The sequence below is a fragment of the Mustela putorius genome, unplaced genomic scaffold, assembly GCF_011764305.1.
Source record: "Mustela putorius furo isolate JIRA1106 unplaced genomic scaffold, ASM1176430v1.1 tig00003909_pilon_pilon_pilon, whole genome shotgun sequence".
In the NCBI taxonomy this organism is placed as follows: domain Eukaryota; kingdom Metazoa; phylum Chordata; class Mammalia; order Carnivora; family Mustelidae; genus Mustela; species Mustela putorius.
The window spans coordinates 5,245,681-5,272,285 of NW_025422057.1; the positions used below are offsets into that span (position 1 = coordinate 5,245,681).

The 26,605-nt window shown below is 47.4% G+C and overlaps 1 protein-coding gene across 3 annotated transcripts in view; it reads right to left on the reverse strand.

Annotated features, from left to right (window-relative positions):
* DOCK1 (dedicator of cytokinesis 1) overlaps positions 1-26,605 on the reverse strand; it is a 497,269-nt gene that overhangs the window by 405,967 nt on the left and 64,697 nt on the right. For 2 of the 3 annotated variants that reach the window (XM_045068856.1, XM_045068858.1), the window contains exons 5-13: positions 23,477-23,573; positions 20,985-21,133; positions 17,211-17,346; positions 16,156-16,313; positions 14,628-14,709; positions 14,079-14,214; positions 10,754-10,826; positions 7,483-7,625; positions 640-765 (exon numbers count right to left, since the gene is read on the reverse strand). In XM_045068856.1, coding sequence (XP_044924791.1) covers positions 640-765; positions 7,483-7,625; positions 10,754-10,826; positions 14,079-14,214; positions 14,628-14,709; positions 16,156-16,313; positions 17,211-17,346; positions 20,985-21,133; positions 23,477-23,573 — 1,100 coding nt within the window. The remainder of the gene's footprint in view (positions 1-639; positions 766-7,482; positions 7,626-10,753; positions 10,827-14,078; positions 14,215-14,627; positions 14,710-16,155; positions 16,314-17,210; positions 17,347-20,984; positions 21,134-23,476; positions 23,574-26,605) is intronic. The other variant, XM_045068857.1, reaches the window with a different exon arrangement.

Consider the following 26,605-nt stretch of genomic DNA (forward strand, 5'->3'; position numbering starts at 1 on the left):
ATCCTACAGTGAACCAACCACCACGACTGATCCACTGAGCACAACCTAAAGTGAAGCCCACAGGGCCCTTGAAAGGGCCCCATGCTCCACTGTCCTTCGTTACATTTGAGATTCCCCGACCCAGCTCCCGTAGCCTGGCAGCCAGGGTTGTTGGAATGTCTCACTCCCATTCTTCCTTTTCACCAGATGATATGGGGCAGAGATAACCTGAAAGGCTTCTAGATTAAGGGTAACAGAGGCTTTGCTTACGGGAATGATGATGTTTATTCCAGCTGGTGGTGGAAATCCACCTCAGGTTCTCAGGGCTGGGTTTCTGAAAACATCCATTCCCTCGCTTATCCTTATACAATGCCACCAAAAGTCACTCCCACCAGCAGGTTAAGACAACCAAGAGAAGCCACCCCCCCGCAGCCCAAACCCAGGTGGTCAGCTCTCAGACTGGCCTCAGCTCCTGCCTGCAGGGATGAACTATGACCATGCTGGGGTTCACACATCACCTCCCACCAGCTCAACTCTCTGCTTGCCAGAGCTCCCCCAGGACACCATCCCCATACTGCACCTTGCAGCCAGCTGTACAAGCTCCCCGAACGCCATCCACATCCACACCACACCCAGAGCGCAAAAGGAATCAGTTCTTACCAGGCATGATTATCTCCGGAAACCCCGTCTTCCGAGCCACTGCTGTGGTCCTGTCCACTAAGTGAGGAAACTCTTTTCTAATCTGATGGATATCTCCAGGAAGTAATTTCAGTGTTACCCACAAACCTAGAAAAACAATGGACACATGAGTCATGTTTTATCTTCTATATTTTTGAAAGATTATTTCAGAAAACCTTTTCAGGAAAACCTCAACAAATGAGCAACTGGTAATTCACAAGTCAACAAGTCAACATCTTTGGAGAAAACATGGGTGCGAGAGAAAGAGAGGGGCTAGGGAAAGACAGCTGGCACAGGGGAATCCCCTGCATCTGACTAGCGGGGGTAACAAACCCTACCCTGGAGGGGCCCCGTGCCCTGGCGAAGGCACAAGAGCAGCAGCAATGCACAGCACCTGCCCTGAACCAATGACTCTTCTCATAGGCACTGAAGATAAATCAGGAAGAAGCATTTTTCTAGGAGTGATTAAGAAAACTCTCCTTTTCCATTGTCCCCAGAAGGATGACAGCACAAAGTGAAGTTCAGGAGGTAAATGCACAGCTTCCCTAACCCAGGGAGTTTCACAGACTGTGGGGAGCACGGTGCTGGGCTGCGAGCCACCAGCAAGTCAGCTCCCGCACAGCCAGGGAAGCCTGGTCCCTCTGTGGCATGACATCACAGTGAAGGAGAACTAATGCTCTGCCCCCTACTTGGCTCTTCCCTCCAAGGAGGGCAACTGAAGACTCCAGAACCCCAAGCTAGACGGGAGGGCTGCTGCGCAGAGAACACGGTGAACTTGCTGCCAGCTGTGAGCTGAGGCTATCTGCCAACCTCTCCCTCTACCATGCGAAGCAAGAGTTGCATTTTGTGGAAAGTACTGCTGTGCAGCCAGCACACAGGAAGTAAAAAGAGGGAATACAGCAGGCACTTTCTAACAAAATCAAAGGCGGGAGACAAATCAGGTACATGGCTCTCTCAGCCATTCAAAAGACAGAGCCTCGCTTCCAGGTGGGAAGGGAGGTTGTCGCTGTCAGCTGACACATCTGGGTCTCCATCCCTGGGACCTTGGAGGCCTGGCCTGCTAGCTCTCTGGTCACTCGGCCCTGCAGGACCCTAAGTGCCCATAAGAATACAAAGGCATTTGCTCTCATTAACACTACTAGTGTGTGTGTGTTTATCTGTCTGTCCAGCCCATTCCTCCCCTAGGATGCATGTTTCCAGGGAGCACACTGCCTTCAGTAGAAGGCCAACAGGAGAACTGTACACTCTGTCCACCAACGTGCATTCCAAGTAGACCTGGGAGACACCTGATGATCCCACACGGGAGATCACCTGAGGCTGCTGCTGTCCAGAGTCGTTCTGCTTGATGAAACCCCAAACTTCACACCCTTTTTCTCGAGCTTCCTGTCTCTTATCAGCCGGCCCAAAAAATCCATCCTCTGCTAAGACCTACATCACTTTTGGTGAAAACCCAGTCATGATGACATTTTTTTCTCTGCCAGGTGGTGAAGCCTTCTCCTCCTGCCATCTAGACAATCCCTCTGATCTACTCAGAAGTGTCGGTAAGCACCTACTGTGTGCCCAACACACACTGGGCACAGCAGACACAGAGCAAACATTCACTGTATCCTCACCAGGGACTCAGCTTCTGTCCCACGAGTAAAATACCCACGGGCTCAGTGAAATATGCAATGGCCAAGAGCTTTGTAAGGAAAAGTCCAGGGCACCTGGAGAGTATATCCCCAAGATGGGGATCCTGAGGGTCACCAAGGCTCTCCCGAAGGGACATCACAAGAGATCAGGAGATGAGTTGACCCTAAGCAAGGAGCATGCTTGGGTGCCTACCCGGGTGCTGGATGACCTGAGCCGCAGGGGGAGACGCATGAGAGGAGGCTCGGAAGGCAGCAGGGTCCCAACCCTGCAGGGCCCAATCAGCCATGGTGGGAACTGCTCCATCTGAAGGAGTGGGGAGGCTGGAAAGACAAGCAAGTACCAAGACCCCACTTGACAGTACTCTGGGGATCGTGGGGGTTCGTGAGCAGGTGGGAGGGGGGAAAGTTCAGAGCCAAGTGAGGATCCCAGCAGAGAAGACACTGCAGGAACCCAGGCAACACCATGGAGGTGGGGGTGGAGAGGCCTATGTGGAGATCAAACCAGAACTTGACGAAGGAGGGGTGGCTACAGGGGAGGGCCATGGGCACAAGCAATAGCAGGTGCCAGGAATACCCATCCCTGAGCCAGAAAACCCTACACCCCGGCCACGTCCTGAAGGCCTCAGGTGATCTCCCGTGTGGGATCATCAGGTGTCTCCCAGATCTACTTGGAATGCACGTTGGTGGACAGAGTGTAGAGTTCTCCCGTTGGCCTTCTACTGAAGGCAGTGTGCTGAGCTGAGTGGTGGTGAATGGTCCCTGCTCCCTGGAAACATGCATCCTAGGGGAGGAAGGTGAGAGCACAAGCAAGAATAGAAAGAAGAGGGCCCTGAACTCCACACTGAATTCCCAACATTAAAGCTCACACAGGACATCAGAGGCCAGAGAAAATGGAAAGCCCAGAGGGGTGGCACAGTGCGGCCACAGGCACAAAATGCAGCCCAGAGAACAGGGCACCAGGGCAGAGTCCTGGCACAGAGAGCAGCCGGTGTTACCGCAGACCTCAGCGAGGGCACCCTGCTAAGGCCGGGGGTTGGGGGGGGGGGCAATGCTGATGGGAGAAGGACAAAGAAGAAACAGAAAATCAAGGTCAGAGGGAGGAGGCATAAGCCTCTCTGTTGAGAAACTGGGAGAGAAAAGAGGCAAAAACAAAAACACATGTGTTATCTAAGGTAGACTGTTTCATGCGTGGTATTTTCCTTTCCTTTCATAGTTTTTCCTTTGTTTCTTTTCAGAATCTAAAATTCCAAATCATAAGAGGGAGGGTTTGAAGGAAGAGGAAAGAAGCATAACCAATAAAGAGACGTCCCTAAGACGATGTCAGGGTGCGACACCAGAACAGGGGGCTGTGTCTCATGGCTCAGAATGTGCACTGCAGGGGCACCTGGTGGGCTCAGTCAGTTGAGCATTTGCCTTAGGATCAGGTCATGATCTCAGGGGTCCTGGGACTGAGCCCCACACCAGGCTCCCTGCTCAGTGGGAAGGCTGCCTTCTCCCTCTCCTGCCTACTCATGCTCTCTCTCACACTATTTCTGTAAGTCTGTCTCTGAAATAAATCTGTAAAAAAAAAAAAAAACGTGCCCTGCCACAAGGCCCCGGAAAGAAAGCCAAGTGGGAGCTAAGCCCTACCCACACTCTTGCTCCCCAAGCTGTGTACCCAGGCACTGCCTGCATCTCCCTAATCACCCAGATGACGGGCACTCTTTTTCTAATTCCCAAAAAAGCACCACAGGCTGGTGACGCTCTGGAACTGCAGGAGCGGTCCCTTGAAGGGCCAGGCACTGAACCCATGGCTGTGTCCTCTGGCAGAGCAGAGCCATGTGAAAGGGACACCCGTGGAAATGCAAGGGGAAATTATCAGAGGAGGTGACACAGTCACATGGGATCCCTTCTGGCGACACCAGGGTGCTGCAGACAGGCTCTCAAATCTCACACAAGTCCCCAAAAACCTGCCAAAGCAATGAATGTCCCCAGAATGAATGGGACTCAAAGACATTTCACAAGGCCCTGTAGGACGGGGTACAGTGATCACCTACAGAGGTCAGAGACAGAGAAATGTTTAAGAACACCTCGCAAAACTCCCGCCGCCTTTCCAACACCTTTTCTTTCTCACAAATACCAGCTTGCTCAACCATCTTAGTTCATAAACGAAGTAACTTAATGACACAATTCAATTTGTTATAACACGATTTAAACACGGAGATTAAGTTCTCCTGATTACATTGGGTTTAAAACACTTTCCTCAAAGGAGAAAATGAGGCCAATTTCCAAAGAAAAAGTGCACTCTAGGTTGACTTTTGCTTAACCAGAGTAGCTACAAACCAAAGAGATTAGCATACATTCTCTGGCAAACAATAGGAACGGAGGTCCAGGTCCGGGTGTGTCTGCAGTCTCGCTGTCCACGTTAAACACCCAGCACCTCTGGGGTCAGGGTTCAGGATAATTTGGGCTAAACATAAAAAATGTCAATTGCGACAAATAAACATGCGGACGTCAACCTAAAATGGGCAAAGCCTAGAGAGGAGCTCAGAACAGATGAGCATGGGAAGCTCCCCGGTTCTTTGTGCCGACCGCCCACCTCCCATCCCTTGTGCTGCCCGGGACTCCACTGCAGCCCGACCGGCAGGCAGACATCACCAGGGGCAGCGTGGGTCACCACTGGTGAAAACACGGAGCTCCAGGGGGCAAACCTACACGCCTCACAGCTCGCTCTCTCTCTCTCTCTCTCTCTCTCTCTCTCTGGTCTCCGTGCTACACACAAAAGCAGGCTTGCCAGTGAGCCCCAAGAGAGACATTCACTTTAGCTTCAAGGACAATCTAAAAACCAGCCAGCAACATTGCCCAGGGGCACCTCAGTTCAGGAAGGTACCTGGGGTCCCCTTGAAAAAACAATGTTCTTGTCTCTCAGTTCTCACTGTGACCTGGAAACACCCCTCCTCCTGGACTTCAAGAAACTGAGCCCCCCGTTCTCAGCTCTGGGGACACAGGTTTGCACCCCGACACCCATGAGCCTGGTTGTGGGTCCTCCTGCTGGCCTGACACCAACCTCGACTTCTCCTGTGTAACTCTGGGACAGTGTTTCTCAGAATCTGATGGCTCTGAAAGAGAAATTCAATCCAGTGGAAGCCTGGGGTCTGGGGGCAGGTGCTCCCAGGCTGAGGCTGGCTCCAATCAAAACAGCTTTAATTGGCTCTCCCTATGGTTTTCAATTAAAGTGCAAATCAGAGAGCTGGTAATTGATGAGAAGGTGGGTCCTGGTCAGCTTAAACCACTCTGTCAACAGAGGCCACAGTTCATTAATGCTTTAGTTAGGGTTTTTGTTTTCTTGTTGTTTATCAGGGAGGGGGCTGGCTGGTTCACACCAGAGAAAGCCAAAGGCTTCTCCCTCCTCCAGAACGTTCTTCAAACTCAATTCATACTCTCCTTTATAACAATGGGAGATGAGGCAAGAGAATCATTTCTTAAAAAGCTAGTGACATAAGATAACTCGACATGAAAGAGGTCTAGCCACTTAAGCTCCACTGAGTTTCTGATAAGTCTGCATCTAACCGAGGACCAAAGAGTGGGTTCTCCCACTGCTGCTGAGAGCAGCCTTAGGTAGGAGAAGTTCTGAAGGTGACTTGCCCTAGAGCCGGAGGCGAGGCCTCCATAAACAGCTGTTTTCTGGCAGCGGTCCTGGCCAACCCGAGTGCCAACTGTCACCAGCCCCGGGTGATTGATTCATTGCCTCTGCCAACAGAAGGTCAGCTGCTGGGAAACCTGTCAGCGTGGGATTAAAAACGATGAGTGCAAGACGGTGGAGTCAGGAGGAAAAATCCCTTCCATTACAAAACTGAAGAGAGATTCATCTCCAAAACAAAGCCACAGCTTTGGGGGGGAGGAAGGAGAGGCCCAGGAAACCATGTGCTGGGACCAAGCATGTGACAAGGGCATGGAAGAGAGAACCAAGGGTGCACGCAGAGCTGGGCTGTGTCCAGTGCCTCCACATTTCTCTGAGCAGCAAAGATGGAGTAACAACCGGTGGACAGTGACTGTATTCTCTAGTAAAATCCTTTATGTGCTTTCAGAAATGGCTGGGAGGAGAGGGAAGAGCTGGAGAAGACTCAGGAAGGCAAATTACTTGCTTCGAGGTCTCATCAACTCTGGACTCTTTGCAAACATGTCATTGTGTCCCACTCAGCCTTCCCCCACTCATCCAAGGGTTGGCTCTCAGCTATGCTCACAAGCGGGACCAGCAATAAAACCTCCATACATTGTACATCCATTGTCCATGTAGATCATGACCCAACACTGCCCATTTCACCATCACCACCAGCAGCATCACCACTACCACCACCACCCTCGTTCTCATCATTAACGTCATCATCATCATCACCATCCTCATCACCAACATCATCACCACCACGAGCACCATGACCAAAATCATCACTATCACCATCACCAACAATATCACGACCATCCTCAACACCAACATCATCAGAACCACAAGCACCATCGCCAATATCATCACTATCACCATCACCAACAATATCACGACCATCCTCAACACCAACATCTTCAGAACCACGAGCACCATCACCACCATCATCACTACCATCACCATCACCATCATATCATCACCATCCTCATCACCAACATCATCACCACCACAAGCATCATCGCCAACATCACTATCATCACCATCACCACCATCTTCATGACCATCCTCAACACCAACATCATCAGAACCATCAGCACCATGATCAACATCATCACTAACATCACCATTACCACCACCATCATCACAATCCTCATCACCAACGTCATCAGAACCACGAGCACCATCACCACCATCACCACCATCTTCATCACCATCCTCATCACCAATGTCATCAGAACCACGAGCACCATCACCACCATCATCGCTATCATCACGATCACCACCATCTTCATCACCATCCTCATCACCAACATCATCAGAACCATGAGCACCATTGCCAACATCATCACTATCATCACCATCACCACCACCATCATCACCAATCACGTCACCAACATCATCACCACCAGGAGCACCATCACCACCATCAGCAGCAGCATCCTCATCATCATCACCACCATCATGATCATCAAACTAAAATGCAAACCATACAGCATTATCCCAAGTTCATGTAATAAGTGAACATTTGTAGCAATAAAACAACAGAATACATACCCTGGCCCTTGTGGTTGACTTCTTTGGCAGCAATGACTTTGTTTATAACAGTCTGAAGGAAGTCATTCTCCCCTGCCACCCTGGGTGAAAAACGGGATGACATGTTCAGCGGCTTGTGTCGAATGGCGTCGTCCAACGCGAGCCTGGAGGGCACGGGACGACCAAGACCACAGGAGACAAAAGGGCACAGAGACCCAGAGGTCACGGTAACAAGGGAACACAAGAGATCATCGTCACCGAATGCGAGAGAGTCATCATGAATCAACGCACGACAAAGGACAGGATAGGTGACAAGAGAGACAGGGAAGAGCATTGATCAGGAAAATGCTGAACCACACAAAAGAAGTAAAGCAAACGAGGTCGACCCTATCCCCAGACATAAACATGCACCAAGCCTCCACTCCCTTTCTACCAGATAATAAAAAAGGGCACTTATCTGAAAATAATGTGGTTGGACAACATTTAATTGCAAGGAATGTTTAGATCTGTTTCTTCAATTTCAGTAATTCCTGACCATGGATGGCATAGGTCAAGGGGCAGGTGGTGCAAAGGGAAAAGCAAAATCAAGACCAAAAAAAAAAAGATCCCTACAACTTAATTGCTTGGGGAACTTGGGTGACGACCAACCACTCTGCTCCATCGACCTGTGTTACCCAATGTGGCCTCTGATTATTAAGTATGAGAAGAATGGCACAGTCTTTGGAGAACACAAGTACCCTCTCTGAAATGTCAAACTGTGACCCAATTATGAATGTAAACCATCAACATTTGGCGGTCCCGTGGACCATGAGTTGTTCATAGAAGCTACACTAAAACCAACAGGTAAGTACAAACAGGCACCACGTGCAAAGAGAAATACCACGTAGCACAGCAAACACAGCATGCAATGAGAGCAAGAAAATGGACATCAAGTGCCTAACGCTTAAAATCATTTCCAGAACCAAGGCCAAGTGTGAGCCCACATTACTCAAGAGAGCTGAGGACTGCTTTCATTTACTTCACCAAGTTAAAAAAGACAGAAAGAAAAAGATATGCACTGTGTTTCCTTCCCTAAAACTTATCCTGTGATAGAATAAATCAGTTTTAATGGAGCAAAAAACAGTTTCATTAGCATGGCATTTCCCAAAGAACTGGTTTCATTGCTTATTTTGCTATTAAAATCATGCTGCTCTTTTGTTTCAAGCACTGGAAATATTAATCTGTGTATTAGTCTTCTTTTAATGGAGCAAGGAGTCACAAATTACAGTAAGAGTTGAACGTGTAACAGTATTTTTTAAGATGGGAGTTTGCTATAAGACAGAAAAAGATGGCGGCAATATGCTAGCTCAGATGGCTCCTAACATGTCCCACTGAAATTTAAACTAGGGAATCTAAAACTAATAACTCTCCGAACTTTTCAAACAATAACCCACAGTTCCTTTTTTTTCTTTGACTTTTCCCAGAAGATACTAGCAGGCAACAGGTAATTTCAACTCAGTGGTACATCAGGGCATCAGGAAACTCTGAGGTCTAATAGATAAAACAGCATTCAAATCAGCACTGGGCTACATTATTTCTCATGGGCAAAAGAAGCAACTTAATATTATCATTTTTTAAGGGTATATTTTATTTATTACCTCAATATCTGCCCATGTTCGAAGATGATGTTTCCCTTGTTTACTGAGGAAACTTCCAGATCGTGCAGAACTGGTAACTATCCTTGTAACTATCTTCACTGGGTGGGGTTACAAGGACGTACTATCCAACAGGATGTTCTGCAATGATGGGAATGCTCCAGATCCGCAATGATAAATACGGTAGCCACCAGCTACCTGTGGTACTGAACACTTTAAATGGGACTAGTGTAAATGAAGAACTAAGTATTTACTTTTATTCAATCTTCACTAATTTAAATAGCCACATGTAGCTCATGATTACCATACTGGACAGAAGGTTACCATATTGGGCAGAAGAGCAACTCTAACAGAATAAAGCCACAAAACACCTGTGTCTCCAGTTCTGTGTAGCGAGACACCCATTTCATGCTCGCTAATGCAGTGTTTTCAGTTAGTCTCATGTTGGGAAGATCACAAAAATTTCCACTGAGCAGACTGTGGAATTTCCTAGACTAGACTAGAATTTCCTTCTGACTAGACCACCTGCCAGCAAAGAAAACCACTCTAATCCCATCTTAAACACGTGGTTCTCCAGCCTGGGGCCGAGCGCGGGGATCCCCCATGCAAGAATGGGTGGTACAAAGAGGAGCCTCGCTCACAGCTCCAGCCCGCCTTACCCCCGGGAGACTCGCTCAGCCACACGCTGGGGATCACCAGCCTCCAGGCCTCCTTGGCCAACACCTGAACACAAGGTACAGGTCCTAAAATAAATTTTTTTTCCAAGCATGGAACCACTTAAGTAAAAGCAGAAATGGGAAGAGGCAGAAGGCGGAGCATTCTAAACAGGTCATGCCAACACGCCTTATGGTCACCTCTTCTAAGACTTCCCTCCCCCAGGAGGAAACTGTCTCTTCTGATTATCTTAAACCACTCTAAACCCCTTCCTCTCCATGGCGTCTGAGATGGAGAAGTGCCCAGTGAAATGGCTGCGGACTGTTACATAGGTACTCTCTCACCTTACTCTCCAAGGAAATAACTGATTCTTTTGACCATTTCCATGGGATCTACCTTCCAATCAGAGAATCAATTTAACAAATCTCCTCTAAATGTTTTCCAAGCTTCCCGCACCTCTCCACACGCTCAGCTTCCGAACTAGATAAACCCTAAGAGTGGCGAGCACAGACCCAGTCCACTCGAAGCAACCCAGAGACAGAAAATCAGCAGCATGATTATTTGCTTCCAGCATTCTTTCTCGCCTTACAAAACAATTCATAATTATTTTGTTCAGTTTTCTATTTTAAAAGGAGCCACCTCCCGTGATGAATTTGAATGTACTGTATTTTGAGTATGTGAATAGCTACTAGAAAACATCCATGATGCAGAGAATCACGCATGCTCACAGAAGGGTATTTCTGCGTGTCCCATGTAATATAAGGTGACTCCCCTGAAACACACAGAAAACGTCTCCATGCAAGACCATTAAGCAACTGTAACCCAAGATTCCTGGGGCTACAAAATGCCATGTACGACAGCAGTGATTCCACAAATTCTTCATTATTAGAAAAGAAGCAATCTCTATTGGTACTGAACTTATAAACTTAGTTTCCAAGAGAATTACTACAAACACATGTTCTCCATGTTCTATCCCGTCGATGCTCTGATGGCTCCATACTTACGGCTGAAAGGGAATGAAGTGCTGCTTGTCTTCGTCGTCAACTTTCCCATTTATGATATCTGTTACATCCATCACTGGGGACAAGAAAAGAACACTGTTTTGTATAAGTGCTATAATCAGAGAAAACAAACAAAAAGGAACAGCAGATTGTCTTCTGACCAACAACAGCATAAACCGTGCAGCGGCAATATTTTTTTTTTTTTAAATAGCTGAGTTTACAGCACTTCCATGTTCAAAAGAAAAATGAAGTTATATGAAAATGCTGGCCCAATGGGGTTCAAACAGCAGAGTTCCACTTAGCACACTCCTTTGCCTGGGGGCGCCTGGGTGGCTCAGTCCGTTAAGCGTCTGACGTTGGCTCAGGCCATGATCCCGGGGTCCTGGGATCAAGCCCATGTCACACTCCCTGCTCAACTGGGAGCCTGTTTCTCCCTCTTCCTCTGCCTGTCTCTCCTCCACTTGTGCACTCTCTCTCTGATAAATAAAATCTTTTCTTTATTTTAAAATAATTTTAAAAATAAATCCATTCATTCATTCATTCATTCATTCATTCATTCCTTTGCTTAGGATACAAGAGACACTTTAGAGATGCACTGCCCAGCAGTACGTCCTGTGATGAGATGTTCTGGAACCACAGGCATCTGAAATGTGGTGGTAGGACGGAATTTTTCCTTTGAATTCATTCTTCTACATAACAACCGCCCATGGCCAGGGCCGACCACACTGCCTGGCCCAGCTCTGGGGCATCTGAAAGTTCTCGCATTGCCCCGAGTGACATCATGATAGTAAAGTCACTGCCATCCACCAACCCGCTGCACGCCCCCATCTGTGGACACTCTTCCAAGAGGCACCAGACCAGCGATTCCTCACCATCACCTCCCACACAACTGAGGAAATTCAGGCTCAAGGACACAATCGGATGACCCTGCCCCAAGTCAGACAGCCAGAAAATCTCTGCTGGTCAAGCTCTGACCGACACAGCCAGAGACCCCAAGAAGAACAGTCCTGGACAGTCACCCTCTCTCTACTTGATCACCACCCCTGACCCCAGAGAGGTGGGCAGCAGGCCTGCTTCTCTCTTCATGGTGCCTTCCTTGGTGTCCACAGCCATTAACTTCAAATGCGGACAATTTCCATTTCTACCACCCGACCCCCAGAAATGGGGAGGGCTCTAGAGGACCAGAAGAGGGGCAATGCCTGCTCCTAGCTGGTCCAGTGGAGCCCAGGGAGCCCCTGGGTATGCTCCCAGGCAGAACGCAGCCTCACGTCCTCTGCTATACCAGTGTTCCTCCCAGAGCAAAGAGCCTATGCGTGTGCTGAGAGATGCAGGTCGCAGAAGCACACACGAACTGGAACATCCGGTTGCGGCTGCTCTGCAGTGTGTAGCCTGGACCGCAGTCTCCACCTCCCAGAAGATGCTCCCTGCTTGAAGCCTTCTTAGAGGCAAGCCATTGGCTCTAGGTGCACCTATTGTTGGATGCTCCCGTGACCAAGACCACACTTCTAGCACCAGCCTGGAACTCTGGGCCATGACACGAGGCGTCTGAGCCTCGGACACCACCTGCTGCCCGTAAGCCACGGTGGCCCGCCTGCCTATGTGTCTGCACACCTCTACCCTCCATCGCAGAGCTGATCCCGCCAGCTGAGTGTGTCCCCTGGTCAAACACGCCCAGTGTCTGCCTTGGGAACACATCAGGAACCCAAGTCTCGCAGGAAAGCAGCGAGGAAGCAAGGATGGTGACTGGCATCCAGGCAGGAGAAGGCAGCCTTCATCCCCTATGTCCTGGAAGGGACCGCCCTCCCAGCAGCTCCCAGGACCCCCTCCCAAGCCCAGAGGTGAAGGCCGTGACAATATGGACAGATTTCGTGGGGTGTCTCCCTCACGGCCACTTGCAGCATGCTGGCCCGTGCCACGAAAGATCTTGCTCTGGCTGGGAGTCCGGCACAAGCCCAGCTACACGGAATCTGAATGACATATGTCTTAACGATGCTTTTTGCTTTCTTGTACTTTTTATATCCCTGCCGTTGCAGCATATTAAGAGAGAAATGTGACATGATATTTTCATAGAAGGCTTCCAGAGAACCATGGGCTTAAAGGTCCACGACACGTTCATCTGGGCTCTGTCGACATAAACACGCATAAGTTATTCTGGATAAAACCTCAGTAAGTTCCTATATGGGAATGGGAATTGCACCAAAATGGGCAGAAGCTGATTACCAAAAAGGTGACCCACCTTCTGAGGTGGGGAGCGAACAGCCAGTGGGAGAACACCCTGAGTAGGTCACGGGTGCTCCCGACCTCAGGACGGCCCCACCGGCATGCTCCGCGCCGCACGCGACACAAGGAGGAAGGAGTGTGATGGCAGCGGCCTGCTGTCCGCTGTCTACTTCAAGATAACTGTGCCCTCCTCACTGCAGGGCCCACAGTGGCTCACAGGTGATGCTGGTTAAAGCAGCAATTCTAATTTAACTGGCAGGCTGTGGGGGCTGGGCAAGAATACATTTTTCAATAGTTCTCCAAACCATTCTCAGGTACAGTTAGCATCAAGAATCACTGCATTCAAGTATCTATCTTTCACACCAAAAACATGTAGCTGTCTTCACCCTCCCCCAGCAAGCTGGGGACACCTCACCTTCCTCCAGCAGAATGGGGACACCTTCACCTTCCCCCAGCAGACCGGGGGGGACACTCTCACCTTCCCCCAGCAGACCGGGGGGGCACCTTCACCTTCCCCCAAGCAGACTGGGGGGACACTCTCACCTTCCCCCCAGCAGACCGGGGGCACCTTCACCTTCCCCCAAGCAGACCAGGGACACTCTCACCTTCCCCCCACTTCCCCCAGCAGATGTGACTCATCTCTCCCTTTCCCTGAGGTGTTAGCAAAATAACAGAACACAAGCATGGAAGCCAGACGACACCTATTTCAAGATAACCATGTCCTCCTCGCGATCTGCTCTCCTTCTACCTCTTCATCACTTGGACTCTGCAGTGCAAATTCCCTCCTAAATCAACCGATCCCCAAGTCCAGAAACTCTGAAAGCATCCAGTGGCTGGCTTTCCTCCAGGCTGAGAATGTGGGTCAGGGTCTCCCTCAGGAGATGGGATCTGCTTGAAAACCAAATATATGATTTACATCTGAAACTTGCAGACTGAAGCCTCCTGAGCTGCACGTCCACAGAAACCACAAAGAAAAGAAGACTTTTTTCTTCTAACAGAAGAGTTGATAAATCAGAGCAGCCTGCTGTCCAGCATTCAGCTGCAGCGGCCGACTCACAGTGAAAGTGAAGATCCTGAAACTCTGGGGAAAAGGAGAGGGGGGCATTACCGGCCACTCCGAAAGGCCGCCGCAAGCCTGAGGTCAGTTTCCTGGTGTTGTTGTCCCTCAGCTCCATGCGACCCACTCGAACGATTTGACAAACAAAACTGATTTTGTCCCTTTTCAGGTCTTTGCTTCCGAGGTCCTAGAAATATTAATTTCCATAAATTATTTTAGAGAACCATTACTCAGTGAAGGTTCAATTGAAACAGACAGTAAAAAGATGGATTGAGATGCTCTTCTCGGACCACTTTTTAGCATCTTAATAAGTTATTCACATAACAAAAAGGAACTGAGTAACAACAGTCCATATTAATGTTAAGCAAACTTCGGATACAAGTTTAAGAGAGTGCTGGGGTAGATCTCTGCCACGGGGATTCACAGGGAAGCTAGAGACCCAGAACAGCTCTGGGAAGGCATTTTGTCATTACTGAATTCCCATGGATTGCAGGCATCCCAAGGACCCATGCTCCAGCAGGGAGGAAGACAGAGGGAGGTCGTTAAAAATAATCATTAGGATGGTGGATGATTCAAATGAACTGCTTTGGGTGTACTTACAGTAAAGACAGCTCGCAAATTATGTAATCTGTCTATATCTTTAGGCAATCCTGAACTGGACCAGCGAACCAGGTAGTTTTCACTTGAAAACAAAAGAAATAAAAGCGAATTCATTTTCCAAATACAACACGGCACTAAACAGACACCCACACTGATTTATGATTACCATCAACGAGGTCCACAATGCAGGAGACTGCATGAGCTCAAAAATGTCACCATGCCACACAGAGCGGCTCTTCCATTAACATGTAAGTCATCTCCCACACAAGGTAGCAGTTGCGAAGGGTCAGTACAAAACCCTTGAGGGGTTGTCATTTGGGATGTCTAGGGTTACAACTGCAGTGGAACTATTTGCAAATGTCATTTCAAAGTTCATTATTTTAAGAGCATTACTGGTTTATTTAGACCGATTATAATCCAAAATTCAGCATTCATTCATTTACAGCATAAAAAAACACTGCACGACTAGTTCATAGCCTATAACAAACAACTATGCTAAATACCTAAATTGAATCTTAATAAGAAATGAAGTCCATATCAGAAATGAGGATGAAATTCATCCATTTATTCTGTTTTCTGTCACATACTAACTCTTCAATTTTTGAATAATACAGGGGTGCCTGGGTGACTTGTTGGTTAAGCACCCGACTCTTGATTTTGGCTTAGGTCAAGATCTCAAGGTCATGAGATCGAGCCCTGTATCAGGCTACGCCCTAGGAGTGGAGTCCGCCTAAGACCCATTCTCTCTCTTTCTCTCTCTTCCCTTCCCCACCCTCACACGCATGTGCACGCTTTCTCTCTTTAAAAAAATGTGAATGATATAAATGAAGAAGTTTCCGTTTTAAATGCATACACATACACACGTCACACATAATCTAAACCGTCATTTTTCCATATGGACAAAGTGAACGTTATACTGAGAGACAAAAGCTAGAACTAGGAAAAGAGACCATATTACAAGTGACAGGAACAGCAGAGACAAGATTTATAATATTTACATTTATACTATTTTGTTCAACAAATTGTTCACCATATATTAAGTGAGAGCACTGTAGCAGGCACTGGTCAAGATGCTACTTTCCAGCCAATCGTGTTGCAGAAATAACAACGGGCCAAAGGTCCAAAAATACAACTTACAAAAAACTAAAAGCTTAAAAGATTAAGATAAGAATGATACTCCTTTGGGGGAGAGGGGGCGGTCTAGAAACATAGAACCTTATAAGGACAATGCAGGAAGCAATCAGTTCAATCTTCAGTTGCCAGGTCCCTGAAACATCACAAGACCAAACTACGTTCAAATACCCACATGCGGGCAGGGAAGAAGAGAGGGGACGCTGGCCCAGAGCCCAAGCCCTGCCATTACGAAGTCCCAAAACAGCACTGGCTTCAGCTGCTGGGGGAAGCCCGGCCAGCGGACGACCCCCCGTGCTATCTTTGAGAGCAACAAGTAGGGCGGTTCCAGTGCCGTTCTCCTAACACGAACCCACTAACCAGAGAGGAAAGCCTGCGGCAGGGACGCATCACTGACCTGATGAATTTGGACTCCACAGGGTCATAAAGAGACATGAGCACCTCGGCATCTTCCCCGATTTTACAAACCACATTTTTGAGGTTGACAAACAAGGCCAGAGAAGGGGTGGCAGCAAACTTCGCTTGTCTGTTAATATCTACGTTCTGCTTTTGGGACTAAGTAGAAATAAAACAGAAAGTGGAAATTAGCAATACCCTCGCTTTCTTTATTCTCCCTCACTTTCTTTACCATCAACCCTCGCTTTATTTTCGACAGAAGAAGAAACTATGTGCAACCGGTTGGCCTAACACAGCAAAGCCACAAGTCACTTCCTTGCCCCACTTCAAGTTCTCAACACATGCACACACCCAAAGGAGAAGTAATTACAACCCTCTGCAAAGGTCAAAATCCCATCAGAGTTTGTCCTGAGTCCTGTCCTCAGGTACCCGAGGGTCTCCTCAATCGATCACAATGGCGTTTGCAAGCATACTTGCTTAATTTTCGTTTCTGCATCCGGCTAAATCCTCCAAGGACATTTCTGTCTTATTCACTGTTATGTCCTCAGGAGGAGGCACACAGCAGGTGCTCAATGAAGACTCGCTGAATGAATGGCTGACTCAATCAGCTGATTTCTGAATAGCTGCTAGAGAGAAGATCCCGTGACAGACCAGATAGGATGAAGACCAGTGAGACATGTGCTCCCTGACCTCATCGAGCTTAGAGTATGTCACTCCGTGGGCTCCTATCAAAGAGGAAATGCAGAATCGAGTCCTGTTTCCCACAGTATGAGAACACGAAGTCAATGTCATTAAGACCCTGCCTCCTGAGACAGAGCAAGTGCTTTACAACCCTCCCCCAACCAAAGGATGAAACTCTTTCCGGTCATCAGCAGCATGTTTTGACCTGGGTTCCTTTCCATTCGTCACTGCATGAAGTGTGCGGTTCAGTTGTGCTTCTGGGGGATTTTCTAGTGCAAATTCTGGGCTTCACTGGCATTTTATTACTGTTGAAAGCAGTTACGGAGGAAAGGTACTTCAGACGTAAACGGGTACATTCTGGAGAATAGAACTTACCTTTTCTTCCTGCAATCTTTCCTCCACTTGTTTAGAAGCTATTTCGTGAGCTCTAAAGAGACTAATCGTGCTAGTTAGTTCTGGATCCAAAATGTTCCCGTCTTCATCTCTCACCACCAAGTCCAGGTCGAGAATTCTACAACAAGAAGCATCCAGAACTTCATGGACACAAACCAAGGGCGTTGAAGTGTGGGTTACTAAGTACTACGTGCACAGCGTGGACAGTTTGAAGCATACACCTGCTGTGTATATTCGGGGGAGGGGTGGGATATATAGCATGTACAGATGGAGTGTCTATATGTGTGTAGTCATTCCTCATATATATGTATATATGCAATGATATACAAACCCACATGCCCAAATACTTAAAACTGGTCGTTGTGACTGTCCCATCATCACTAAGCTAGGGAGAAGAGGGAGGAAGAGCCGGAGCAGAGGTATATTCTATTCTGGTCAGTTTTATCACACAGCTTTCCTTGTACGTACAGCCAGTTCTAATCCCCAAATAATCCCACCAGAAGATCTTCCGTAAAGACATTCTATTATGTTTCAATACCAAACATGTGGAAGTTACCCACAATAACATTAAGCAACTTTCTGGCCAGATGGCTAAACATAGTAGCCAACTTAAAACACGAGCAGCATCTGTCTAATAAGTCTGTCCATCTATATCTGGAAATGTCTTTTGGGCAACATTCTGTTCCCCAAATCCAAGAAAACTGTTAGGTGATTTTTAGCACAGTTTTCATTTAAAGAATAAACAAAGACCATTACGTAAAGAAACAAACCAGGAGCTGTGCTATGTGATGTGTTATGGTTTTCTTTTTAATAAGATATGAGGCTCTTAACCACAGATGCCTTATAGTTTGCCTTTGGGATTTTCTTCCTGTGATTAACAAGTCTATAGAAGCAGGAACTTTTCGGGCTTTTTTTAAGCATACAGCAATGTAAAGAGTCTGCTGAAGGAAAGATAAATTTCAATTAAGTAACACCTTTAACAGTTACAGTTTTAGGAGGGAAGTTGACTTGGTAATAATGACTCCAACGAGAAAAATTCATCTCTGACCTCTCTTCTCTGAAAGTCACACACCTTAACACTGGATAGGAGTCTGGTACCATGTCAGGCAGGATCATTCTGCTAGATATGCTGGGCCACTGCACCATTTGGAAGGCCATCACAAAGACCTTGTTTTTCCCTGTAAATAAAGACCTTGTTTTTCCCTGTAAATATCTACTGAGTAAATCTACTGATGGTGAAGCAGAACCAACTGGTCCTGTCAGCAACAAGAGGGTAAACAGGCTTTTAAACAAAGAGTCAGAGGCTTTTTGCTCTGCATGAAAACAGCCTCAGTAGTTGCAGTGATTGTGGGGTGCCTCAAGAGGAAGAGAAAAACATTTTTAAAAAAGAAAAAAATAAATTTGGGCCCTCATCAGTTGTCTCTGCAACATGTTCCACTAACGAGGAAAAGCCCCTCTCCCAAATATTACAGCTCATCCAAACCATAAACCTGCCCCTGGGAGGAGTCAGCGCTGGTATGGGTAGGGCCAATGCTAATGAGACGGGGAGAGAATCCTTCCCTGCATGGGCGGAGCCAGTGCTGGTGTAGGCAGGATCAATGCTAGTATGGGTGGAGTCAATGCTAATGAGGCAGGGAGAGATTCCTTTCCTGTATGGGCGGAGCCAGTGCTGGCCTAGGCCTATCTACAAAGCACCTGGCTTTAGGAGGAGGGGCCACAGAGAAACAGGCTCCCTAAGGAGCAGAGAGGCCCAGGCTATGTACCAGCCTGCTGCATACCTCTTTTTTTTTTCTTTTTTAAAGATTTTATTTATTGATTTGACAGACAGAGAGGCAGGCAGAGAGAGAAGCAGGCTCCCTGCTGAGCGGAGAGCCCAATGCGGGGCTCGATCCCCGAGTCCTGGGATCATGACCTGAGGTGAAGGCAGCGGCTTTAACCCACTGAGCCACCCAGGCGCCCCCTGCTGCATACATCTTGCCATGTGCTCCTCCTCTCACTGCTGCCATGACAGGTGGTCAGATCATTTCACAGAAGCAGTAACCTAAGCTCAGGGAACCATCTAGAAGAACCCAGAGCCTGGATTCTGAGCCAGAACACTCTCATGGCCGCGTCTAGGCTCCTTCCAGAATGCCACATGGAAAATGGTACAGGAAGTGGCCTGTCAGGGGTCTTCTTCATGCCAATCATTCTGTGTATTTTGCAGCAACGGGTGCTCACATGGCTCTGATTTACGGTGAACTTCTACTATCACAGTAGAACTTAGCAGAGCAAGAGGTCAAAAACAGTCCTAATAAGGACTGTATTTCCGATCAAAGTAGTAAATTATGTTTTGAAACACTTCCTTTCTTAACTAGATTATTCCATGACATGATGTACTTTGGTTCTTCCCACAGCCAAATTAAGCAGGTGGTTTCTGAACATAAGTTTAAAATACAATATTCCAACAGAAAACAGAATCAAAGCTCCAAAAGTTTGTTGTTGTTCTTCGTCGTTTTCTTATTTAAGCAGGTCCTCATGAAATGGTTTTCCCTGCAACAATATCTAATATCCTACACACAGCTTTAGTGGGGCAAGGGGGTAGGGGAGAAACACCTTCTCCTGTTGGTCTTTTAATCCAAATACTACATCTAAGTAATAATGTTTTTTTAGAAACTTTTCACACTTGAAAGGATGAAGTACTAGAAAACAACATTATGTTATAATTCTACCCAGGGCAACTTTCAGCTAAACAGCTGGGGGCAAACTTCTCCCAGTCTCTGGGCACACAGTCCTAATATGTAAAATGAGAGGTTCTGACTCTCCCAGAAGTTCCCCAATCTGCAATCCAGCATGGTCCAACCCTATTTTTAAAAACTGCGATTTCCAGCCAGCATTCCACATCTTAGAAATCAAAATCTTCAGGAGTACGTCCCACAATTTTATATTTTGAAAGCTCGAAGGAATGATTCTGATAGAGACCAGTATCTGGGAATCCTATGACCAGATCATTTTTAAACGCCTCTTGCAGCTCTGACATTATAGGAATAACTAGAGAGTTATCCCGTGGGAAAGGGCAGGGCCTCACTCAGATCACAGACGAGGCAGTTCGATCCTGCTCAGCATCAGGAAGGCTAGCGAACACTGGCACGCCCAGTGAGCACTGTAGAGAAGGGAGTGCACCACTGCTGAAGGCATTCAAGCAGAGCTGAGTGGAGGCCCACTGTAGACAGGAACTTTTGCAAAAAACATCCTTACACAAAGCACAATTGGTTGTTGTTTATCTGAGATTCAGATTTCGCTGGCTGTATCTGGGTTTGCCAAACCTGGAGCCCCTGGCCCGGTGTTAAGTTTCAAGGTGACCTCTGACGTCCCTTCCAACTCTTAGAACTTAGGGTTCCACAAAGCAACCCAGTGCTTGTTATTGCACAAAGTATCCCTAGGTCTGAACTCCAAGTCAAGAACTGTGAGCAGAAAACAAAAGAAGTCCCTTGTCAGGGAAAATCAGAGCAGTGCCACCTATGGAAGAGTGAAAACGACAGGCCACCCCAGCCCCAGCTTCTTGCAGATCACTACAGGTTTCGACAATGTCTCTGAAAACTCCTGATTTTTAGAATCCAACAGAAAATAACCCATCCTTTCAAAAATGAAAACTCGCCGTTATTGTGATGTCAGAAATTATTTTTTATGATAAAATAGGATTTCAGCCTCCTCAAGGCTTATGGTAATGTTATTAGATTGGATAATTTAAGCATGAAATCATCTTTCAAATAAACAAACCTGTTTCCATAATCAATTTTGGCAGTGACCTTCTTCTTCAGTTCTTTGAGCTCATCCTGCGGCAGAGTTCCAGAAAGAATCTGCGACCGCCACTCAATGAGGTCGTAGATCATGTGCCGCACACTTCGGAACATCTCCCTGTTGTCTTGCTGCAGGGGGGACAAAAGCTGTGCGTGAAGCTCTTGGTAGAAACAAGCACTGCGGATGGTTTTCCAAATGCACGTGCAGCACAGACTTTACGTGATGGGATTCAGTCAATGTCAAAAGCATGAAACAGGAACACATGATATGGAGTCTGCTTCCCATCAGGCACTCACAGATCAAAAGGATAAGAAGTCATACATAATCCTCAATATTCCAGCCAACGTTCTGAGTATGCACCCCTGAATCGAGAAGTTAACCAGAGCAAGATCTCGACGTGGAGCTGCAAACTGAGCCCATGAACTAGTCTAGAAGTCCATGGCCTGAAGATTGGCTACCCAGGAACTCCCACATGTTCATTGTGAGCCTGAAGATCTTGCCATGGAGTCTTCAATATTTGAAGACTGTGCCCTGTGCCACGCTCAGCACACCAAGCAAGTGACCACCTGGGCCTGACATCAGGCGAGTTAGAGGGAACAGCATCACATGGAACCACACGCACCAGGGTTCGCTCAGCGCACACATAGCGGTCCTGGAAGGAGTAAAACCTTAATCTACAAGCTCCTGGGGCATTTACATCAAAAGGAAAGTGATAAAAATTCACATTTTTATCACTTTCTACATATTTTGAAGGCGTTGATGGTACCAAAAGAAAAAAAAAAAAAGAAGGCAACAGTTTTGCAACAGCCAAGAGAGCAGAATTCATCGAGGAAATTGGGGACTGCCCAACCTCCTAAAAGAAGCCAGTGGTTCCTTCCACAAAAAGAAATCTAGGAAACACTTACTTTGATAAAATTCTAAACAGGGTCCCTATAAATATTAAAATGTGGCCACTACTACTTTTTAAAATGACTTCTGCTCTACATCTCTGAGGCTCTCATCCCACTATTTCTAGCATGTGAACTTCTTTTAGCGATTTCTATGATCCCCACCCCAGTAGATTATCCTGCACCCCACAAACTCCTCTTCCCAGCATTGTCCTAGTGTTCATTTCTTAAATAATAACTAAATGGCCAAAAATAATGGTTTATTCCACACTAGGCTTATCTCCTCTTAATAATTCATTTTTCCTAAAGCCTTGTCAAATATCTAAACTCCATGATATTCTGCTAACTTGTCTACAACCACAGAGCACAGCAAAAAAAACAATTCGTAGACAAGTACTATAAGGAATTTCTTCTAGCTTTGTACAAATCCAACAATGTAAGTCCACAAGAGGGAAACCCTCATTTCTAAAAAGGAAACCAAGGTAATGGCCGGGCATGCCTATCCAGGGTGGGAAGGCTAGAGCCATGCCCACTAACGGATCACTCAGCATCAGCCCTGTTTGTTTTGCTGCCATATTTTTGTTTAAAAATTGCTAAGTTGAACATGAAAGACCAACTACAAAATTGCTCAGATTTACACAAAACATTCATGGCTAACTTTACGCTTTTCGGTTTTTGAGAACATTTGATGACCAATTACTGCAACTGCTTATTACTGTGCATTTACAAGAAACCACTGTATAATCAAAAACAACAAGCCTGCCCAGAGAGCAGCTGTGGGACTTTTGCAAGTTTTCTGTGTTCCCAAGAAATCGATGCACTGACTTCTCTCCAGAGCCCTTGCTTTGTGCTGACAACATTAGCATATGAGAAATCAACACTCTGAATAGAAATACAGGCTTAACAAAAGGTAATCTTCTGCAAATATGAATTTATGTGCAAAGAAATGCCCCGAGGAAATAGGAAATGGAAGATGTCAGAGTCTCAACCTCCCTGCGTTAATAAGGCTTCTCCCATGATTGGGAGAACCGGACAGTCGTACGTGAAGCCAGAATGCACACAACTTCCCCACCTCTGTAACAGGCACGCTTAGGTCTGGAAGACTACGTAGTCTTACTCAAACGATAAGACACAGGCAATGGCCAATAAATAAATAAACAAATAAATAAACAGCAATTGTTCTCTACTGCATCCATAAATAAGCACCCATTACAGCTTAAAAGCTGATTTTAGTTTTCATGATCAACATATAAACCCTGCAGCCTGCCTACTCCTGTCTTCCAAAGGGCTCGAGGAGCCAGTTTCCCGTTCTGCACCAGCAGGCGGAAATCCTCGGCCCTTCCCTGTACCGGTGCTTTGTCACAGTGAGCGTGCCTGCAGCCCAACGCAAAGCAGGTCCGAGAGGACAAACAGCCCCCCAGGGTGGCCAGAATAATGGGCTCTCTTCGCCCTGAACATGACTCAGTCCCAGAAGTTCTGCTTTTGAGGTTCCCAGGGAAAGGAAAAAAAATCCCACCGGTATAGCAAGGTCCAAAAAGACCATTCTCTGTTTTTAAGCTTAGATTCAACATCCCGTGTTCTCACCACGTAGAGCTGCCTCCAAATGGTGGACCACTCGCGGAGTGTCGTGGTGACTTCCTGTATGAGCGGGAGCTCGCCCGGGATGACCGTTTCATGCTGCCTAAGGGAAAAGAGGAGAGCACAGCCACGTTCACGGCTTCATTACAGTCTGCAAGTTGTACTTGTAAATCCCAAATCTAGCCCATAGAATTAAATATTTAAGCAAACGGAGAAAAAATATACAAACAAGACTGTGTCCACACATATGAACACACACACCTCTAAGAACAAGAGGACACATCTGTACACAGCTCAAGTGTGTTCACACATTACCTACGTGTAAAGGCGTCCACCTCGCACGTCAAGGTGAGGCGGAGGCGGAAAATAATATCCCATTAGAAGTCTTCAGAGCACCAGGGTCTGAGAACACATTCCTAATACGCGCGCCCATCTACCTTACACACACCATCAATTATAGCCAGTCTGTGCCGCGTTAAGATGCAGGCTCGGGTTAAGACGATTTTTACATTTCCATCATGCATCAAACTCATTGTCTGATAATACATGAAGCAGTCACCCTGGTGAGACACAAAGGAGGCCTCGGCTCTGTCCGATGTCCGGAGGTGCTCCATCTGATCCCAGCACTCGGTGACCCTCTCCCTTTCCCTGCACCCCGACACGGCAACCCTGAACTGATTATTAACTTGCTATCGCTTTGTGCCTTTTTTTTAAATCCTGTCAGCCATTGTCTTCCCATTGTCACAGGCCCTGGAAGGGAAGGCTCAGAATGCTTGGGACTGAGGGAGAGACGGAAGGCAGGCCCAGGAAACCGGGCATCCAGAACAGACCATATGCCCACCACATGGAACGTGCCGGGATTCTGCGCTAGCCCCCCCCCCGCCCCGCTCCTGCTCTGGCCACAGCCCATCTTGGTGAGCGGGACCCTCACTTGGGCTCACATTGGGGTTTAGGCCTGGATGACCAGCTGATGGTGGAGACTCCCACAGGCAGAGATAGTGGAGTCCCGGGAGAAAAGGCCAGGCTCTGTGGACGGGTGCGGCAGCCTGCGCCTCTGGAGCGGCAGTGACGAGCCGTCCGCGGTGTGCGGGGCCACACCCCACAAAACTACTTTCAGGAATTCCCCTCTGATGGGACGTCTTCAGTGTCTATCCCAGAAAGTGGCTGTTAGCACAGCCCTGCCAAGTCTGTCTCTGCTGTTCCCAGGAAGGATGCTGATGAAAATGAGGTTCATCCCACTCTGCGATGCCATCCTTAGAAAGCCTCGGGGGACAGATTTCCCTTCTCTCGCAGGATGAGCAGGTGTGGCAATAACTGGGAAACTTCTGTCCTCCAGATCCTGAACTTCGTGCTGAGTCCACTGGGCTCTTGCACTCACTCTCCAAAACTTGGAACTCCATCAGACGACCCTGTTTCCCCCACACAGAGAAGGCCCCACTGCTCACATTGTGTCCTGGTCTCAGTTCTGGATCCTTCTCACTTTCTCCCTCTCTGTAGGTCTGATCTGTCCCTGGAAGGAATATGCCAACTGGCTCTTATGTATCAGACCTGGCTTCACTATATTACCATCTCGTAAGCACCTCATTACCTGCAAGGGGTCAGCAGCGTACAAAGCCAACAGCGGCTGCCTCATAGCGTTGTTTGTAAGACCTAGAGAAAGAACCTCACGCGGGGCGTGGAAGGATGGGCAGGACACAGCAGACGCTCAGCCAACGGGGGTGGCCCCTTAGTCACTTGGCTCTAAATGATCAAGCTAGGCATTAAGGGACAGTCAGGGCTGGAGGCCCCGATCTAAACATCACCCACAGAGAGGAAATACAACATGGGCCATGTCAAACAGAGGGGCAACACAGGGCTAGGAGAAGGACAAGGAGGGTACCCTGGGAGTAGTGGGCAGCAGGGAAATAGGCTAGGACGCAAGAGAAACAGGGTACGAAAGCATCAGAATAAACAAGGGGCTTCGGTGAAGGCGCTAGCCACCAGTGTCCCACACTGCAGGAAAGCACCAGAAGAGCAGCCCTGAGAAGATACTGGAAGCTCCAACAGGAGGAGACATTGGTCAGCCATGGGAGCATGGGAGAGAGGACAAATGGGAACAGCCTTGGTTATGGGAGAAAAGGTAGAGAATCAGTGGCAGCCAGCACGCGGGAAGGATGTGAGAGTCAAGGGGACACAGAAAGAAAAAAACCCGGCAAGAGAGATGGAGTAATGACCTTGGAGAGCAAGCAGGCAGGCTGGAGGTTTGGATGACAGAGCACCCTGCCCTGGAAAGGAGGAAGGACCATGGGGAGGGGAGGTCGAGGTCCACAGATCTCCGGCGGAAAGGAGGAGCGCTGAGACCTCCTGTCAAGTCTGAAGGCAGGAGGGTCTTTACAAGGAGGGAGGCAGAAAGCAGCTGAGCGTGGCTGGGAGTAGCAGGACCAGAGGAGAGGCAGGACCAGAGGAGCAGCGTGAGGAGAAAACACAGGGAGCCCCAAAGCATAGGCAGAGAAACTGTTTCTTAACTGCTTCTGTCCCCGGTGCACCGTTCAGTCACTCAACCTAGGGCATCTCCCACGAGCCCCAGGAACGGGAGGCAGTGTGTCTGTCTACGTGGGTGTGACTCTACTCATTGAGAATCGAAATAATCTCTCATTCACATTACTAGTATGCTTCGTATTACATTCTCTATGTGTTCTTTTGTATACTCACAGTGCTCTCTTATAAAAATTAATCACAGACAGATGTAAAATACGTTCAATGCATACTTTGTTCCATTATTTCTACAACAAGAGTCAGAACTTTGCTTTTTTTTCTTTCCCTTTAAAAAACTGCACACAAACCATTTTATCGCTATAAAAAAATACCGTATTACGGGTCATCCCCATCTATGCCTCTAAGTTATTTTCTTCATTTTAATCACCCATCACGCAACTACAGAACCCGAGCAAGTCCTTTTCATATGTTAAAAGTACAGTGCTTGGAAAGGCAATTTTGTAATCAGCCGAAGAGATGTCATTATGCAGTAATCATATGATTAGTAATTTTATAATTTACATATTTAACTGAGGGTGAAGATGTAGAAGAGACAAAAAAGGAAGACATTTTAATGCTCCTTCTTCCAAGTTCACACCTGGCTATTCATTTGCCATTCCT